Source organism: Equus caballus, chromosome 3, assembly GCF_041296265.1.
Source record: "Equus caballus isolate H_3958 breed thoroughbred chromosome 3, TB-T2T, whole genome shotgun sequence".
Classification (NCBI taxonomy): domain Eukaryota; kingdom Metazoa; phylum Chordata; class Mammalia; order Perissodactyla; family Equidae; genus Equus; species Equus caballus.
Genome location: NC_091686.1, coordinates 60,481,581 through 60,502,297, shown reverse-complemented (window position 1 = coordinate 60,502,297; position 20,717 = coordinate 60,481,581). Strand labels below are relative to the sequence as shown.

Sequence of the window (20,717 nt, the reverse complement as noted above, 5' to 3'; positions counted from 1 at the left end):
CCCTCGGATCCCTGCGCGGGCCGCCCCCTTCCCTGCCCACGTGGTCTCGGCCTCCTGCCCCGGCGGCTCGCCAGTTCCGGGCCCCGGTGCCACCGCCGCCGCCGCCCTCTCGGCTCCCAGGGGCGCGGAGGTGGTCTCCCTTCGCGCTTCGGGCCACGCGCGGTTTCCCGCTCCGAGATTGCCGCGGGGCTGTCGGAGGCCCCGGACGGTGCTGGGGCGCAGCCGGCGCCGCCCTCCGCGCTCCCTACCAGTAGGCCGATTCGGGTGGTCGCATCCGGTGGGGAAATGGTCGTGCTTTCGGTGCCCGCCGAAGTCACTGTGATCCTGTTAGATATCGAAGGTACCACAACCCCGATTGCTTTCGTGAAGGTGAGGGGCGGAAGGGAGCGGGGAACTTACTTGTGCTTAAAAACAATTAAAAAAATTTTTAAATATTGCCGACCTTGCACTAGAGACACAAGGCGTTGGAGGGGCGGTGTGGCTTTGCTGCCGCAGTGGTACGGGAGGAAGTCGAAGGGCTGCGGCGGGCTGCGGGGGTGCTTCTCGCTGCACCATCTTTGCCCCGCCCTTGGTTAGATACGGATGAGTGGGAAGGGACGGAGGTGGTGGCGAGAAGGGGCGGAGGATGGTGGGTCCGCCCGCGCGGGGCCAGGCGAGGTGGGCGCCCCCGCCGGGCTGGTGAGTGCCCGCTTTGTGCCGCGTGGGGCCTGGAGAGGCGGCGGCCGCGATTCCGGGGTCCTGGGGGGCTCCAGTCCCGCCAAATGGAAAGACTGAAGTGTCAAGATGACTTTGAGGGCGCCGTGGTGTCTTGGGCGCTGACGGCTGCTCTTCGCCCCTTCCCGCTCCTGCCGTTCGTGGCCGAACTGCACCCTGTGTGTTGCTGGACTAGGCTCTGTGGCACACGGCGCTGATTGGTCAGGCTGTGGAAGAAACGTCTAGATTTCCTTCGTTTTTCTCAAAAAACCATGGGAGCTTGAAGCTCTTACCCAAAGCCCTCCTTCTGGGGTGTCACTGTTAACCAACATTTGTCTACACCTAATTCACAAGCTTACGACTTTGCGTTATATCAGGTTCTTTTTTTACACATGTTCTATTCGTCAGTCAAAATAAGGAAATAGCAAATATTAGTATCATTTTTAAAGAATGTTTTGGGCCTGGTCTTTTTATATGACTTCCAGAAGTTTAAGATGAAAGCATTGACCAGAAGGGCCTGCATACAAGAATAGTCGAGATATCGTTTACAAAGAAAGAAAAACCCATCTTCCAGCAAATTGAGCTTTTAAATTGTGTAAATTTAGTTTTATTTTTAAAAATTATCTGTGGGACCAGCCCCGGTGGTGTGGTGGTGTAGTGGTTACGTTCTGTGCATTGCACTTCCCTGGCGTGGTTCGGTTCCAGCGTGGACCCACACCACTTGTCTGTGTCTGTCAGTAGCCATGCTGTGGCAGCAGCTCACGTTAAAAAAAAAAAAAAAAAGGAAAAGCAAGACTGGCAGCAGATGTTAGCTTAGGGTGAATCTTTCTCAGCAAAAAAATAAAAAATTGCTTGTGAAGAATGATTTTCTTGATATGGGTTATAATATAAAATCATTGTACACTTTTAGGACTCCAATATAACAACGACTTGAAAATTTTTTTAGAAGAATCACAATACCTTGACCACTTAGCACAGGTTCTTAAGAAATCCAGTTTGGCAGTTTTTTCAAATTTTTGATCACACCAGATGCCTCTGCAGAAATATTCAGGATCACGCAAATGCTCATAATTGAATTGACTTTCTTTTGCTTGTTGATTTTGACAGAATAACTGCTTTCTTGGAGTTCTCAGAGAAAAAAGGATTCCTCATCTTTGTGGTTTATAGTTTACAGCTCACTATCTCCATTCTGGCTTTCTCTCGCTTTCCATGTTCATCAGGAGACCAGGGCTAATGACAGGAAGGCAGTGTTGTGGTATATGGTATCTCCCATTCTTGGAAAGTTGATTTAGGGAATAAGATACCTCATGTGAATCAGGTTTGTTACAACACATGAGGTGCCTCTCCCTTCTTTCCCCCCTATTATGTCTTCTGCCAGATCATAGTATGAGCCACTTCTTAGAACCTTTGTTTATGGCGGACTTATTCTGAGATCTTTCTGAGAGTAAAAATGCCTTAGTGGCCTAAATAGATTTTTTTGAGGTTGACATTGATCTATAGGCAAATTAAAGGCAGGCTGCAAAACAATGATTTCAGGATCTTGTTTAAAATGATAGTTTCTTGTGCCTTGTCCTATAATTTATTATTATTTTATTAATATTGATTTTTAATCTATTGCTAATAATATTACTGATAATCTAATATTCTTATTAATTTGTTACACATTAATATGTCAAAACCGATGTTTCTGAAAGTATGTTCAGAAGAACATTAGGTCTGTGCATGTTTATAGCATCTATGCAAAAAAGATTTAATTATTAAATGCACTTTTGGGAAGTGTTAGGCTATACGTGTTCAACTGGGTTTCTTTATTGCACAACTTCTCAGAGCCTTTATATGATACACACACACACACGTGCTTTGTGAGTCTTCAAGAGAAAGGTATTTCACAAATTTGCTTGAACAAAAAAACTTTAGGCAGAGTATCTGAAGGACTAATCTTTTGAACACCTTTTAAAGTGATGCTAAATTACATCCTTCTGGAACCTCTGAGCATGGAGCTGGGAAGTGTGAGATGTTTATTCTACTTTGGGCTTTTTCGTTGCATTAGGTGTTGGAACATGTAGCCCTACTTCCTGTGGAATGATGGAAGGAAACAATCATTGGGACCGTACACATGTGACTTGTCTACTGGCTCATCCTGAGAAACTTTGCGCGATGTGTGCACTGTCTACATTTGACTGATAGGAAACTAAGGCTCTGAAAAACTGAACAGTATGCCTGAGATTTGAACCCAGATTGTCTGACTCAGAAACTCTTACTTTTTCCATTATTGCACTCGACCTCTGAAATGGGAAGCACAGTGCTTGTTCGTCATCTTTGTTTGGCTGCTGTGTGTGTTAAAATGACACAGTTGATAGGAAAGCACTTTAAGCCATACGAAGTACCATGAAAGTATATGGTAACAAATTTCAGTTTACACTTCATCTTGGTGATAGGTTTAGGAGTGATCTTTTGGAACCAGGATAACTAATAAGTAAATTGAGTCTTACTTTTTTGGGGATTTGGTTCTGCAGTCACTGTATACTGTGAAAATTGAGTATCGTCAGAAATTTGAGGGGCCGGCTCCATGGCCGAGTGGTTAAGGTCGCGCACTCCGCTGTGGCAGCCCAGGGTTCGGATCCTGGGCGCGGACATGGCACCGCTCGTCAGGCCATGATGAGGCGGCGTCCCACATCCCACAACTAGAGGGACGTGCAACTAAGATATACAACTGTGTACAGCAGGGGTTTGGGGAGATAAAGCAGGAAAAAAAAAGATTGGCAACAGTTGTTAGCCCAGGTGCCAATCTTTAAAAAAAAAAAAAAGAAGTAGTTTAGCATAGTGGTTAAGAACAAAAACTTTAAAAAAGAAAAAAAAAAAGAAATTACCCTTGAAATACCCTGAGGAAGTCAGTCCTCTTTGAAGGCTAATTTCCATCTTTCAGTAAGTGTATGCGGTCATTTTTTCCTTTAGGGTTGAAACGTATCCCTGCTTTTTCCCTTGAGCACCAGAGGAAGTAGTTGGTTTGGGATTAGGTGATGTAAAAGAAAAGTATGTGTGTCAAGGGCCAGCCCTGTGGCACAGCCAAGTTCTCACGTTCCACTTCTGCGTCCCGAGGTTCACCGGTTCGTGTCCCAAGCGCGATCCTACGCGCCGCTTGTCAAGCCATGCTTGTGGCAGGCATCCCCCATGTAAAGTAGAGGAAGATGGGCATGGATATTAGCTCAGGGCTAATCTTCCTCAAAAAAAAAAAAAAGGGAAAATGTGTGTCAAACATGAGCCTTACACTGAGCTCATACTGTAAGAGACACTGGGAAACTGAGACTGTCCCAGGGAACAGAACGTCTTCATTGAGTGGAATGGCAGACAGGTTGCCAGCACTGGTTCTGGTTATTTTTCCCCTTCCTTTTTTTTTCTGTCTGAGCACTTATAGTTGAATGTGTCTATGATGCAGCTTAACTATATAAGATAACAGTAAGGGTCCAGGATATCTTATAGGATTCCGTAGAGTCTTCCTAGTCTGGAAAATGATGTTCTCTGGACAGCCTACTGCTCTATCATGCCTCAGCCCTTAGGCTCCAGACAACAACAAAACAGTGGTTTCACTTACCAGCTATTATTTCTTATTTTCTCTGAGTCATAGAGTTGTCAACTTTCTAGAGCAGGAAGGGCTGCTAGCTAGGATCATCTAGTGAATGCTGCAGCTGGCTAATTAATTTCTCATATGAGTCACTTGATGCCTGGAGGGATGTCCTGTGTGAGCATCATCACAACTTGTTGGGGCCAGAGCAGCGGTAGAGTCCAGTTTCCTTAGATGTCCCCGGTCAATCTGAGTCCTCCAAGCCATCAGCCCTGCCCCTCAGTGCGGGACACATGCCTCTGGAGTTTTTCAGGTACTGGCTCTGATCGTCTACAGTGGTGATCGCCTAACATTTTTTGGTTGTGTACACCATCAGCAGAATTGGAGCAGGCACTACCAATAAAATTTATAAATTGTGTATACAAACTATTGTACTATTAGTAAATTATAAATTGCAACTTAAAGATGAGATTAAACTAGTATGTACACATGAATATTGTTTTATTCTTTCCCCCTACCCTATGGAATCTTGTCTGCCCCTGGGCTGTATGCACCCATAGAGCCACCACTTGATTTTTGTCCAGGGTGAGGTAATATTTGTTTTCTGACCTTGGGCGCTGTATCATTCTGATGTTTTTAGTGTGTAAGCCTATGAAATAACACCATCGCCAGTCCCTGTAGTTATTCTGTCAGGAACCTTCAGCTATTGTTTCTGAGTTTGGGGAAAATGATCTCTTCTTCCTGAAAATGCTCTTTAATTTGGTGGCTTTCCTCTTGTTACTTGTCGAGTCTGTACGTGAAACAACAGTTGCAGTAGTTATGTTTTATAAAGTCACTGCGAACCCTGTACTAGCAAATACTGAATCGTTGCCCCTATAGAAAACACTTGCTTAGGTTCCTGTGAGCCTCTGGGCACAAAATTTTCATAAACTGATCAATACATAACCTTGATTTATATGTGTTTCTGTTTGCTTTATTTAATATATATTGTTGAGTTATTAACATTGAACTCATGGTCAATGGCACTGTAATTCAGGCTTTAACGAAGTTTGTCTAACACCTGTATTTTGTCCATAAGGCACGTTATAGCTTTCTTTTGCTTAGGAACACTAGACAGCACTTCAGTGCTTTGCTTGGGAGCCATTTTAAACTGCAAAACCACCAATAAAAAAAGCACAAAATGTGAAAAATGTGGCACTAAATAGACTCTGGAAAGGACACTTGTTTAAAATACGAGAGGTGAAATGAGAAGGAAAAGCGTCATGTTGCACTGGGAATGTGTACATACGGTGTTTCAAAATTTTTGCTACATGTACCTGTTCTCATGATCGGGAAAGCACAGCGAGTATTGATTTTGGGGTTACAAGTAAATTTTAGCGAGTAGGAGAATTTGCAGATATGTAATCTGCAAATAATGAGGATTGATTGCATAGAGTAGTATTTACAAGGATAGGCTTGGAGACCGCGCAGGTCTGGATTAGCATTCTGGCTGCCTCCGTCTATGATTTACGGCAAGCTAGTTAATGTCTCTGAGTCTAGGTACATACTTCCTCAGCTGTACTGTGGGGATATCTACTTCATAAGGCTACTGTGAATGTTTAATGAATGCTTAGCCCTTGAAAAAACTATTAAATAAATGAATATACTTACATCAATATTTCATCCATCATCCCAACAAATTTTGTGGGAGTAGTGGGCGGGGGGCATGTTTTTCATTTACGCCTTAGGAAAACTTTTCATGTTTGAAAATAAAATCTTTGTAATAATTAAGAAGCTTCCATTAACCAAAAGTATGAACCTGATTAGGATATTTGTCCCTAAAATCCATTAAGTGGGGCATGCGGGTACCCTTGCCAATGGCTCTTTATAGCTGTGCTTCTCAAACTTTAATGTGTATACAGATCATTGAGGGATCTTGCTAAAATGTAGTTTCTGATTCAGAAGACCTGGAATGGGACTCGAAGCTGGTTTTCTAACAGGTTCCCAGATGGTGCTGAGGCTGCTGGTGCACAGGCCACACTTTGAGTATTTAGGCTCTATACACATTTGAAAGTTCTACCTGTTCATAGGCCTGTTAGCGCTGCTCTTTTCTAGTGGCTCATTTGGGGTGATAAAGCAGACCAAGCAAGAGGGTACAGATGAATTAAAGGAGGTCTGTCGTCATTAACAAGAACTGAAACCTCTCAGAGGTCAAGTAAATTGATTGTGGATGAGTAAGCCTGTATACAGGAGAGAGCAAGATAACGAAATAAGCCTGGTAGACACCAAAGCATTAAGCACATGGCCACTTCCTCAGCTTTTGCAAATCGTCTTCCAGAACTGAACTGTAAAACAAAAATGTCTTTCTTAAAGGACAAATAGAATATTAGAAAAAGAAAGTAGTTATATGTACCTGACGGACTACCTAGATAGTACAGTTAAATGTTTATGTAATTGTGTGTGTATGTACAATAGGGACCTGCATAGTAAGCCTTTGGGTATCCTGGCAGATAGGCAGGTAAATAGTGCCTTGCTAAACCTGTTGTGTTAGTTTCCTATGGTTGCTGTAACAAATTACCACAAACTTAGTGGTTTAAGACAATACAGATTTATTATCTTACAGTTCTGGTGGGTCAGAACTCTGAAATGGGTCTCACTGAGTTAAAATCAAGGTGTTGGCAGCGCTGTGTCCCTTCTGGAGATTCCAGGAGAAAATTCTTTCTCTGCCTGTTGCAGCTTCTGGAGGCTGTCCACATTCTCTGGCTTGTGGGCCCTTCCTCTGTCGTCAAAGCCAGTAGTGTAGCATCTTCAGATTGATTTCTCCCTCTCTGACTTGGACTCTGACCTTCTCACTTCCCTCTTTCACTCATAAGAACCCTTGTAATTGTATCAGACCCAACCAGATAATCCAAAGATAATCTCCCCATCTTGAGATTCCTATTTTAATCACATCATTTACTTTACATGTAAAGTAACATTCACAGATTTTGGGATTTAGGACGTGGACATAGGAGGGTGGGGAGCATTTTTCTCCCTACCACACTTAGTTAACACAAACATTTCTGACTAGCATGCTTTTACAGGTTCTAGGCTACAGTGGAGTTAGACTTTATAATGGCTCTGCTTTTGTTTTGAAATTTAGCATTTATGGTGTTGGATACGATCTATAATTTTTTTTTTAAGATTTGACAGGTTTTTTTTTTTTAAAGATTGTGTTGGTGTTTAAGGATTATGTTGGTGTGGGGGTTGGTAAAGACTTTTTAGGGCTGGAGTTTTACCTTAGACAGTGAAATAACTTGGCAAAGTTTTGAATTAGACTGAGGGAAAAGAAAAGATCTCAAAATAAACTTTCTGTTAGAAAATAGGAATTACGCAGACAAATCCTTGATCCTCTAAGTAATCCTTATTTGAAGTAGCAGATACCCATTTAATTGAAAATCAAAATGATAAAGATTTTGATTCCCTTTAAAAAGAGAATCCTGGTTGTATGTTTTTCCTGGTGTTTGTTTAATAAATTTCTTTGGAATATATTTTATGTTAGAACACTTTTAGAAATAATGTATTCTTGATTGTTTAACGATGCTGGTAATTTACTCTTTTATGTTCTATTTCAACAATATATTTTAGAAGAAAATAATTGGGAAATGTTAAAGTTGACATTTTTTCTCATGAAAACTGCTATGTTAATTTTATGGTCTTTCTAGGAAGAGAGCTTGCGTTGTCTGATAGTATCTCTCAACTTTGGTTAAACATCCATTTGATAAGTATTGTCACTTCTAATGTTCTCAGCTCTGAGAATACGTATGTGATGCCCACTCTGCCCTCAGTGTGAAACCGCTAGGTGACCACCCACAGGGACAAAAAGCCAGACACTGCCTTCTACCTGTGCTATTTATTATTGACACCAGTAACTGCAGTTGAGGCACGTTCCCTGTCTTCATTGAGTCTATGAATTTAGGCTTCTCATCTGCAAGGATGGGGTAGTAGGATCTGCCATGCTTGTAAAGTGGTGATGAAGATCAAATGAGATGGAATGCAAAAGCCTTTGAAAATTATCAAGCCCCATAGAAACATTGATTACGATGCAGGAAGTATCAGACTGGTGGAGTAGAAAGTTCTCGTGAAGGATCAGTAAGGAAAAGGGGGAACTAACATTTATTGGAAGCTGCGTGCTTTCGATTTTTTCCCCACTGTGATTATCTCCACCTCTGTTCCTTATGGCCCTAGCCAGAAATACGTTAAGAATGAGACCCAGAACACTGCTAATCTCAAAGAACTTGTGGAAGCACTGGGATGGCAGGACTGCCTCAATAAGTAGTTGTTGATGGTTTGATTAACATTCCCCCAACTTTCCCTATTGCTTAGAGTAATGTTTCCCAAAGGGAGACATACCCGTGGTGGTATGTGAGAGGATTTTTGTTGATTCAACTTGAAACAAAGGGAGGAGCCTTCGGAGAATCACTTACTTGGGTCTGAGTATATCAAGAGATGTATAGAAAGCTCCTCTGTCTTTAATTTCTGACCTCTTATTCTTCCAGAACCTTCCATAATCTTTCTATAATCAATCCTTCCTTTGTCTCACATTTATTTGAATACCTATCATGTGCCACGCTCTGCTAGGGATCCAAAATCCTCCAGACCTACCTGCCACCCTCATGCAACCTAGGAAGGAAGACAGCTACATAAACAGATTTTCTTTGCACCATCAAAATCCCTTGTGGTTTCCTCTTGGCTAAGAGATAAAATTTCAACTCCTGAACTTCAACGAATGTGGGTTTTCCAACTTTCTATCTCTCTATTCCTTTACACCGTTTATAGCTGAACATGCCCATTCAGGTCATGCCCTTTCACGCCACCACCATTCCTCTCGCTTGGAATGTCATACTTTTTCCTCTCCAACTACAGGTTGGTTCCATGTGCTCATTGACTTAAAAAATATTTATTGTGCTAGGCTGTGGGAATACAGAGGTAAGACCTGCTTCTGCTCTCAAAGGACTTTTGTTTGAGCAGGAATTTCAGTCCTCTTTCTCCCTCCTCTGCAGGGCCATGTATTTGCCACTGTAGCAGATGCTGCCTTGTGAGATTGTCTCTGTGTCCTGTCTTCCAGCAATGCGGAGAGCTCCTCAAGGACAGAGGCCAGAGCCTCGCACAGTGCTTGCACAGAAGCCTTCAGTAAATGCTTGGTGATGGGGATATGGTGCATTCCAGAAGGGGCCTGAGAGGGGCTGGGATTAAGTTTCTCCCAGTCTCTGCTATCCTTGCCATTTCAGTTTTCCTCAAGGTGGTACTTTATCTTATTTGAACAGCATGCAATTTAACCGAAGCATTTCTAGAGTGTCATTAGAATTTTCATTGACCCAGCATTTCTAAAACCACAAGTTTTAGAGGAAGAAGTCAGCTAACAATGGAAATTAAAAACCATAAAAGACTGACATTTTTATTAACAATTAAATTAAAATGCCAAATACATTATTTTATGGAAACTGTTAATGAGGATAGAGGGAAGTATTTTTCCCCCCAAATTAATTCATGCTTGTTATAAATTGCAAACATTACAGAAAAGCGTAGTGTAGAGAGTGCCCTCTTTTGCTTCTCACACCCAGAGATGGCCATTAAAATTTTGGTGAAGAGGAAGATGGGCATGGATGTTAGCTGAGGGCCAGTCTTCCTCAGCAAAAAGAGGAGGATTGGCAGTAGTTAGCTCAGGGCTAATCTTCCTCAAACGAAAAAAAAAAGTTTGGTGACTATTCCTTCTGATTTTTTTCCTATGCATACAGTGAAGTCATTTGGACCCTTCTTGAAAGAAATGTCGTCAGATTTACCCCCCAAAAGTCACCAATTTTAATACATATCTTCCACACACACCTTTTTAAATATGTGGGTAGGCCTTTATCTTGCTCAGATAAACCTTGTTTTAAATTAAAAAAAAATTTTTTTTTTCAATTTTTTCTTCTTCTCCCCAAAGCCTCCCAGTACATAGTTGTATATTCTAGTTCTGGGTCCTTCCGGTTGTGCTATGTGGGACACACCTCAGCATGGCCAGATGAGCAGTGCCATGTCTGCATCCAGGATCCAAACTGGCGAAACCCTGGGCCACCGAAGCAGAGCGCGTGAGCTTAACCACTCAGCCGTGGGGCCAGCCCCTCAGATAAACTTTTTAAGGCTATCTTGTGTTTATCTCTGAAAAGTCCTGTCTTGTATGATGGTTCTTAAAATATTCCATACTTATAGCTCACCTCATGTCACCCCTTCACTAAAGAAAGATAGGTATTCTTTTTATAGTAAAAACTTATTTTTGTATAAAACTTTTTTTTTTTCGTGAGGAAGATTGGCCCTGAGTTAACATCTTGACAATCTTCCTCTATTTTATTTATGGGACGCCTGCCACAGCATGGCTTGATGAGCAGTGTGTAGGTCTGTGCCCTGGATCTGGACCCATGGTGCCCGGGCTGTCAAAGCAGAGCATGTGAACTTAACCACTACACCACCAGCCTAGCCCCTCTTTGCTTCTTTTTTAAACCTTATCCCAACTGTTAGCCCCTTGTGATGATAACCTTCCCTTGTGCATTGTGATTCATTGCAGTTAATTAAATTACAGTTTAACTTTCTTTAATTACAGTTTAATCTCTTTAATGGGATTTAGAAGACACTTTTGTGCCATCAGCAACACATGTATTAATTCATTTTGAATGCAGGTAATGAAATCCACCGTTCATTCCTAAAGGCTGCAGCCTTCAAAGGGGAATGGTTATGTCCCGGCTTACCTTATGAAGATAGGGACTGCGAGTTCTAATTTCTAAGCCCCTGCCGCTCTGCGTAGCAGCCAGAGCACCAAAACTTCTCTTGGTGGTTCCCACTGTGGTCTTCAAGGGGGATATTTAAGGAGCAGTGCTGATACTACAACTGCTGAAGCTGATGGATGTCATGGAGCACTCCAAGAAGTAGTGAATTCCCATCATTAGAAGTGCTCCAGCAGGTACAAACTTCCAGTTATAAAATAAGTAAGTTCTGGGAATGTAATGTGAGCATGGTGACTATAGTTAATAATACTGTGTTGTATGTTTGAAAGTTGCTGAAAGAGTGGATCTTAGAAGTTCTCATCATAAGAAAAAATTTGTTAACTGTGGTGATGGATGTTAACTGGACTTATTGTGGTGATCATTTTGAAATATATACATATGTCAAATCATTACGTTGTATGCCTGAAACTAATATAATGTTATATGTCACTTATATTTCAACTTAAACAAAGATTATACATTTTCATTGTAGAAAATAGATATGCAAAAAAGTTTTTTCCTTGTAATCGCATGACTCAGAGAGAACTTTTGTAAACATTTATGTCTGTTTTCCCCTAGATTTTGCTCTGTGCATTAGATATTCCTCAGAATAGAATTTCACTCTATAGTCTATTTGTAACCTGTGTTATTTCTTGCGTAGAGAGTCTGATTTGTTTTTAAGACCCATCAAGCCACTTAATTTTCCTTTTCTTTTTGTCCTTTGAGATTAATAGAGAAATACTAGCCCACCAGTGTTTCCTTTGTGTTGTTTAATTTTCTGGCTCAAAAAAGTTTAACTTCTCATAACCACATGATCATCTCAGTAGACGCAGAGAAAGCATTTGACAATATCCAACAGCCATTTATGATAAAAATTTAACAAAATGGGGATAGAAGGAAATTACGTCAACATAATAAAGGCCATATATTGCAAACCCACAGGCAACATCATACTCAGTGGGCAGAAACTGAGCACCATCACTCTGAGAACAGGAACAAGACAAGGATGCCCACTAGCACCACTCTTATTCAACATAGTACTGGAGGTTTTGGCCAGAACAATTAGACAAGAGAAAGGAATAAAAGAAATCCAAATAGGGAGTGAAGAAGTGAAACTCTCGCTGTTTGCAGACGACATGATCTCATATAGAAAATCCTAAAGAATCCATTGGAAAGCTATTAGAAATAATTAACAACTACAGTAAAGTTGCAGGGTACAAAATCAACTTACAAAAACCAGTTGCTTTTCTATACTTTAATAATGAACTTACAGAAAGAGAACTCAAGAGTACAATTCCATTTACAATCGCAACTAAAAGAATAAAGTACCTAGGAATAAATTTAACCAAGGAGGTGAAGGACTTATACAGTGAAAACTATAAGACATTACTGAAAGAAATAGATAATGACATAAAGAGATGGAAAGAGATTCCATGCACGTGGATTGGAAGAATAAACATAGTTAAAATGTCCATACTACCGAAAGTAATCTACAGATTCAATGCAGTCCTAATCAGAAGCCCAATGACATTCTTCACAGAAATAGAACAAAGAATCCTATAATTCATATGGGGTGACCACAGACCCCAAATTGCTAAAGCAATCCTGAGAAAAAAGAACAAAGCTGGAGGCATCGCAATCCCTGACTTCAAAATGTACTGCAAAGTCATAGTGGTGAGAATGGCATCGTACTGGTACAAAAACAGGCAGACAGATCAATGGAACAGAACTGAAAGCCTAGAAATAAAACCACACATCTACGGACAGCTAACGTTCGACAGAGGTGCCAAGAATATACAATGGAGGAAAGACAGACTCTTCAATAAATGGTGTTGGGAAAACTGGACAGCCACATGCAAAAGAATTAATGTAGACCATTATCTCACGCCATACACAAAAATAAACTCAAAATGGATCAAAGACTTGAGGATAAGTCCTGAATCCCTAAAACTCCTGGAAAATAACATAGGTAATACACTCTTTGATGTTGAACTTAAAAGGATCTTTTCCGATTTACCATGTCTCCTCAGACAAAACAAAAGAAAAAATAAATGGGAGTTCATCAGCCTGAAGAGCTTATGCAAGGTAAAAGAAACTAGGATCAAAACAAAGAGACAACCCACCAATTGGGAGAAATTATTTGCAAATCATATATCTGACAAGGGGTTAATCTCTAATATATAAGGAACTCACACAAGTGAACAATCAAAAAAAACAGCCCGATCAAAAGATGGGCAGAGGATATGAACAGACATTTTTCCAAAGAAGATATACAGATGGCCAATAAACACATGAAAAGATGTTCAGTATCACTAATCATCAGGGAAATGCAAATCAAAACTACACTGAGATACCACCTTCTGCTTGTTAAAATGGCTATAATCACTAAGACTAAAAATAGCAAATGTTGGAGAGGGTGTGGAGAGAGGGGAACCCTCATCTACTGCTGGTGGGAATGCAAATTGGTGCAGCCACTATGGAAAACAGTATGGAGATAGCTCAAAAAACTAAAAACAGAACTACTTTGTGACCAGCTATCCCGCTACTGGGTATCTACTCAAACAACTTGAAATCAACAAGCTGAAGTAGCATATGCACCCCTGTGTTCCTTGCAGTACTATTCACAATAGCTAAGACATGGAAACTATCCTAAGTGCCTATTGACTGATGATTGTACAAAGAAGATGTGGTGTATATATGTACAATGAAATACTACTCAGCCATAAAAAAAGACAAATTCATCCCATTTGCAGCAATGTGGAAAGACCTGGAGGGAATTATGTTAAGCGAAGGAAGCCAGACTGAGAAAGACTGAACAAACACATGGACAAAGAAAACAGTTTAGTGGTTACCAGGGGAAGCGGGGTGAGGGGTGGGCACGGGGTGAAGGGGAGCACTTATGTAGTGATAGTCAAGAAATAATGCACAACAGGAATCTCACATTGATGTAAACTATTATGAACTCAAAAAAAAATTAACATCTCAAATACTATAAATCATTTGCACTATGTAGTTCCTTTGGAAGGTTTTTAAAGTAGTCTCTTTAAACAGCTGTACTCTAAGTATCACCCATTACCTTTTTATTACCCATTTTCTTCAAAGAAGACTTGAGTAAATATTATAGTAACAGTTTTATTTTTATTGATTCTATGACCTTTTCATTAAACAACCACTTGACCTTAAAGCAAATCCATATTTGGACTTCTAAACATTTATGAGGCAACTTCTTTAATTAGATCTTCAGAAATTTTGTGGCCCTTAATGGAGCTCTTTCAGAAAACTACCATTGAGCTCTGGAGCGTAATATAAATTGCTGCTTGCATAGCATCCCCTCCAGCATTTAGTGGAATTTAATCATAGCCCCCTGAAAGACAAATGCTCTCATTTAGTTCTGTGTGTACTATTAAACTGTAACAACCCTTTTGGTGCCTGGTGGACTAAAAATACTCGGGTTTGTAGAATCCTGCATTTACTGCAGCGTTTTTTTCATACTATAACATTCTGAAATTATCCATAAATGGATTATAACTGAAGTTGAAACATTTTTCATCACAGTTACTTCTGGAATTACTTCTAAAGCCTGAAAATGTTCAGTGAGCAGGTTTGGGTAAGAAACACTAGCTTTAAAAAGTATTTTTAGAGCATTCTTACATGGTATAGCACATGTCAGGCTATGATATAATTACTGGCTTTTTAAAATAAGCAACTTGAAGGCAATTCATTTTTCTCACGTAATACATGCTCAGTGCTCAATAGTGTGTTGAAAGAATGGATGAAATTTTCACGGTTTAGTTCTTTGCCCCATGCATTTTTATGGTATGCAGTAACACTTTTGCACTAAAATAGAAAACACTCTACTAACATGCCAACCCCAGGTAATATTGATATTGCAGGTATTATACTAAGTTCTAACTTCTTTGCCTAGCTTTGTGCTTACTCAGTGCACAGGGGAGTTTTATGTCTGGAGGAAAGGGGCAAATTGGATGATCAGGAATTCTAAAGTAATCTCTAACTTTTAAAGCTTTTCCTAAAAGTTTAGAATTGTTTGAAATCTTGCACTGTTTGTTTCTCTGAGTCCTCTGAGGAGAGGGGCTGTGGTTCAAACTCCATTATCTGGCACTCAGTAGCTCCTCAGTGAATGTTGAATGAATGAGTTGGTTGTGTTTGTGATTTATCCTCTGGGAACTTCTCTACTATTATTTATCACTAGCATTTGGGTCAAAGGTGATCCTTGCCCAGTTTAAATGTTTGTGCTGGAGAATATAATAAGTGGTAGGATGCTGGGTGCTCTCCATCTGTGTAGTTATCTCTAATTACTGCAGTGGGTTTGCTTGGTATTATTATTCTCACTTAGCAGATGAGGAAACTGAGGCTCAGAGAGGATGAGTTAGTTGAACACAACTGGTAACAGGCAGCGGTGGGACTCCGGCCTGGCGTGCTACCGGGAGTCTGTCCTCTTCATCTCCTCTCCCACAGAGTTTAGGGACCGGGACTCTCAGGATTCAGACTCTTCGTGAATTGTTCTTGATACCAGTAAAGCAGTAGATACAGGAAATTGGACTTCGTGAAGCACGGAAGTAGTGTAGCGCTACATGCATTTTTATAACTCTTGAGTACTTACCTCCTTAGTCTCTGGGAGGCCCTGAGTCTAATCAGGCTTCCCCCCAGGAATGTTTCCAGTTGTTTGGGAGTTGGTGAATATTGGAGGTATGACACTTGGGGAGGATGACCAAGTGAGAAAGAAGCAGGTGTGGGATAAGGGATCAAAATTACTTGTTTGTTTTTTACTTGTAAAACATTTTAAGTAAGCAATAATGAAGATTAATGTGATGACCATGTACCCACCACAAAGCTGATTAAATTTTGAATTTATGTTTGTTTCAGATCTTAAAGAAATAAAACATTACAGATGTAACTGAGGCCCTGAGTACAGCCCATTTTGTATTAGTTTTATTCATACGTTAGAGTTTATATTCATATTAGTAAATATGATTTTAGTATATTCTTTTTTAACTGCTGTGTCATGTTTTAGAGTATAAATATACCCCAGTTATCTGTTCTCAGGCTGATAAGGATTTAGGTTGGTTCCAGTTATTTTGCTGTTATTCCCAGTGCTGCAATAAACATCTTACTCGCCTCTGTGCACATGTGCATATGAATTTCTCTGTGGTTGTGCCCAGGAGAGGAATAGCTGTGTGTCTCTGCTTTCAGTTTTACTACATCTTCTCGGATAGCATTCTCAGGTGGGGGGCCGGTTTGCAGTCCTACCCCAGTGCACGAGAAGGGGAGAGATGTTAAGAAAGAGAAAGGAAGGAATAAGGAGGGGCATGAGGGAAAAACTAAGTATTTAAAGAAAATCAGAACTATATCATATGGTAAAAGGAATCACTTGCAGAAAAAGTTGTCAATCTTAGCTCTTCATTTTCCTTCTTTTAGATCAAGAATGAGTTTTTATTGAGCTTAAACAAGGCTTTTCTGTCAAGTATGCTAAAAAAAATTTGCCTGATCACTGTTTACATGCTTCTGAGTCTGCTGAATGATCCATTACTTACTGGAATGCCACATGAGAACAGGCAAAATTGAATGACTTCTTTATTTTTACTAGGGCAGGTGAAATTTGAATAACATATTATGAAGAGAGGTAAATGCTTCACTCTTAGCATTTAAAAAAAGCCATAATAACTTTCTCGTGTTGTGCATTTTCATTTGGGGAGTGCAGTTTAAGTTGAACTTAGACTTGGGTCTTTGGAAATATTAAAAAATTCTAATTATGTAGCCAAACTTTTGTTTGCTTCAGTCAGGGAAACACTGTGCACACTGAAAAAACATGGTTTTGTTCATATTGATGTATTGACTACGTCCTAACCATATCATCCCTCAGGGCTGTTAGTGGAAAATAAAAAGTTTTCTGCCAGCTTCTTTCTTCTCTTTTTGCCCTCGTTCACACTCTTGTGACAGTGTTTAAGAAAGTGTGGAGATCCAGAAGCTTGTAACGAGGAGCCTGCGGAAAGGGCAGAAAGGGCAGAGGGGGAAAGCGCAGATCGGTGATTTCAGATGTTCCCTGCATCCCACGAAGCTGGGCGGGGCAGGGTCTGGTTAGTGCTCATCAGAAGAGACAGGTGTGCTTTTTGGCACAAATGACCCTGTGATGGCGGGTGCTGGTGTGTCATGAGTTGGAGTCTACTCTTATTATTACATTTAGTGAGCCCTCTTTGCAGGGAATAGGATTGCTTACCTTAAGGGCCCTTTGCCCACCTGAGGTGGCATGGAAACATGTGGAAACCTCTGGCCTGTGCAGTCGCTGGATGAGGTGACCCTGTGGAGAGCCTTTGCCGTCTGCTCCGTGTTCTCGGTGTGGAATGTGCTCTCCTCTACTCTTCTCCGGCTCAATCCTGTTCACCTTTGGTGGTTCTCAGACTTTTTGTTCTCAGGATTCCTTTATACTCTTAAAAATTTCTGAGGGCCCAAAGAAGTTTTGTTTGTGTGGGTTATATCAATCAACATTTACCATACTAGAAATAAAAACTGAGAAATTTAAAAATATTAATTCATTTTCAATAAGAATAAACCCCATTACTTTGTTAAAATAAATAAATAAATATGTTTTTACAAAAAACTTTTGTTTGTTTGTTTTGGAAAACTTGGTTGAAAGAGTGGCGTTGTTTTACATTTTTGCAGGCCTCTTCGATGTCTGGCTATTGAACAGCTAGATTCTCTTAGCTGCTTTGGGTCTCTTGTGATACCACACATCCTGTAGCTGCTGGAAGACTCTGTTATACACTCCTGCAAGAATGAAAGTGAAAAAGGCAAATAATATCTTAGTGCTCTTATGAAAATAGTGTGGCCTCGTGGGCCCCCTAAAAGGGTCTCAGGACTCTTGGGGGTCCTCAGTCACACTTTGAGCATCGCTGCCTTACATCTCAGTTCTCTTGTCACTTTTCCAGTGAGGCTTCTCTGACCTCCCTCACTAGGGCACATTTTCCTATTTTGTGCCCTAATAGTACTATGTACCTCTTATTTGTAGCATTAATTAAAGTACCTTTTTAAGTATAATGTGTGTTTCTACTACTAGGCTCCTTGAGATTAGGGATCATGTATGGTTTTTGCTCACAATTATATCTCCAGTTTTTCCCACAAGGGCCTGCCCTGTACTGAGCATTCAGTAAATGAATAATTAAATGAGTAATGAATTTAAATAAACAGACCTCTTGAATTCAACTTGGTTATAGGATTTCCTTTAATGGTATAAGAGCTTTTCTGAATTTTATTCTTGGGGCCTAGACTCACAGCATAGACTCGTTTTCTGTTTTTTCAGACTCTGGTTCTTGCTAAGACTGTTGCAGAGCCATTCTACCCTGGATTTGCAGCAGCATCCTGCCCGTAGTCTGCTCGTCTCACCCATCACACCACATTACAATTCTTTGTTTGCCTGCTACTCCTCCATCTCTCCCACTAGATTTTGAAGCTTATTGAGAAAAGGGACTGTGACTTATGTAGCTTTTCAATCCCCTTCTCCATGCCCCACTCAGGGACTAGCATATCTTGGCATGTAGTAGACACTAAAAAATTACTGAATGTGCCACATTTGATTTGAAAAGATACCTATGTTATAATTTCAAGTAAATGTAAAAAATTTGATTTAAGAGAAATCATGTTCCCAATGCGTGGATTACTGACAGGTTATTTATTTCTGAATTGTTTTGCATGTCAGTTTCTTATAGAGTATTCTATAGGTAGTCTGATTACCAAGAAAGAATCGTGGTGATCAGGGTTTTTTTTTAAACGTTTGTCATGAATGGACACCATTCTTTCAGCAGATATGTGAGTTATCTCACGTACGTGTGCCAAGTACTGGGGTGTGCACTGGGGGTACAGCGGTGAGCCAGACGCGCCTGATCCCTGCCCTCGAGGACGCAGTCTATCAATCTAGTCTAGGAGTCAGCAGACTTTTTCTGTAAAGGGCTGAATAGTAAATGTTTAGACTTCTCAGGCCATATGGTCTTAGTTACAAATACTCAACTCTGCCATTGTGGCCCCAAAGTAGCCATAGACGCTGTGTAAACAAATGAGTGTGGCTGTGTTCCAGTAAAACTTCATTTACAAAAACAGGAAGTAGACCAGATTTGGCCCGTGGGCTGTAGTTTGCTGACTCTTGATCTAGTTCATTTGTTTCTTGGTATCTGTCTCTGTCTCACTCATTTATCCACAGCAGCAATTTTCAATGACATTTTCAGTGGCTTCTTTGCTGCAATTAGCTAAGGTGAGATTGTTGAACTTGATCTGATGCAAATGACTAAAGCTAATTCTTGACTTTTCTTTTCCTCTTTTATCCAGGACATTTTATTTCCTTACATCAAAGAAAATGTTAAAGAGTATCTGCAGACACATTGGGAAGAAGAGGAGTGCCAGGAGGATGTCGGTCTTTTGAGGAGACAGGTTGGGACATTTCTGCTCTGTTGCTTCCACATTCCCAAGTGTCTTAGAATTGAGGATACCTAGAGACTTAGAGTATGCTCTGAGTGTGCTTCAGGTTAAGTGTTCTGGATCACAGGGATGGAAGTTGCAGTGACTTGCCTGCGTAGGAATGCACAGGGCATAATTAAATGGCCAGATCATGGTCTCTACAATTGCCTCTTTATGGAGTATTTCAATTGCACAAAAATATGTATTTATGAAACTAAACCCTTTTTGGGTGGAATGCAAAAGGTTTTGTGCCATCTCATTGCATTTTTCGTTAATGTCGCCAAGTGACAGCACCTCACCATCTTATTCTCCACTCACCTGCCTCGTGGCATGAGCCCCTGCTGACCCCTCCACAGTGCTCCTGGGCCCTCACGCCCACACGTCCCTTCCACACCTCTCCCCCAGCTCACACTTGGCCTAGCCTTTATACCCGCCTTAGTATCACGTGCTCTGTTCTGCTCTGTTCTCCCCCTGGTTTTTAGTCTGTTTTCTCCTTCTGTATTGTATGCTGTGAAACTCCTGTTCTGTTGTATTTCTTATTAAAATTGCTTCAGTGGCAAAGATTTTACATGCTGTGCAGCGCGAACTCTCTGGCATTTACTTTCTAGTTAGTTTTCTACATTGGACCATGTGGAATGTTCTCTGTAAGTTTTTTATTGTTAGAGGGTAGGATTGGAAATATAGTCATATCCTTTGGGGCATGGAGTATTTGGGTTTGTTGAATATTCTAGATATCTCAGAGTTAGTCTGAAACACTCCCCTCCCTTACCTTTTTCAATGTCTCAACTCTTGTTGAAACATACATCCATATTCCCTCATTGTAGTGTGTAAATCATTGAGTCTTTAGAGACTGGACGTATGCATTGTTACAGGGTCATTGTTGTAAATAGCTGTTAGAATTTTTACAAGATATGGGAGTTTACAGGAGATTGAATGTTAACCAACCTTAGTCATTGCTTCACCAGCTTCTTTTCATTGACTTCTAGGCATAAGCTAATTTTATTAAGATTTTCTTAGTTTCTTCCTCAGTTAGTTATGGTGCAGAGGAAATGATCAGATTTAATTAAAGTCCTGGCTTGTTGATCCTAGTAAGTGAATCAACAAACCAGGTCTTGCTATATCATTTTATCATTACGTGCTCTCTCTCTCCTCACATACAACATGCCTTCTGGTTTAAATTTAGCCTTTAGCAATATAGGAAGGTAATGTGAATTTATTAATTATAATCTAGCTTCTTTTAG

The 20,717-nt window shown here is 40.6% G+C and overlaps 1 protein-coding gene across 1 annotated transcript in view; it reads left to right on the top strand.

Moving 5' to 3' along the window:
* Positions 1 to 20,717, top strand: part of ENOPH1 (enolase-phosphatase 1) — a 32,382-nt gene continuing 11,665 nt past the window's right edge. The window contains exons 1-2 of the mRNA XM_001493012.7: positions 1 to 369; positions 19,348 to 19,449. Of these exons, the coding sequence (XP_001493062.1) occupies positions 286 to 369; positions 19,348 to 19,449 (186 nt within the window). The 5' untranslated portion in view covers positions 1 to 285. The remainder of the gene's footprint in view (positions 370 to 19,347; positions 19,450 to 20,717) is intronic.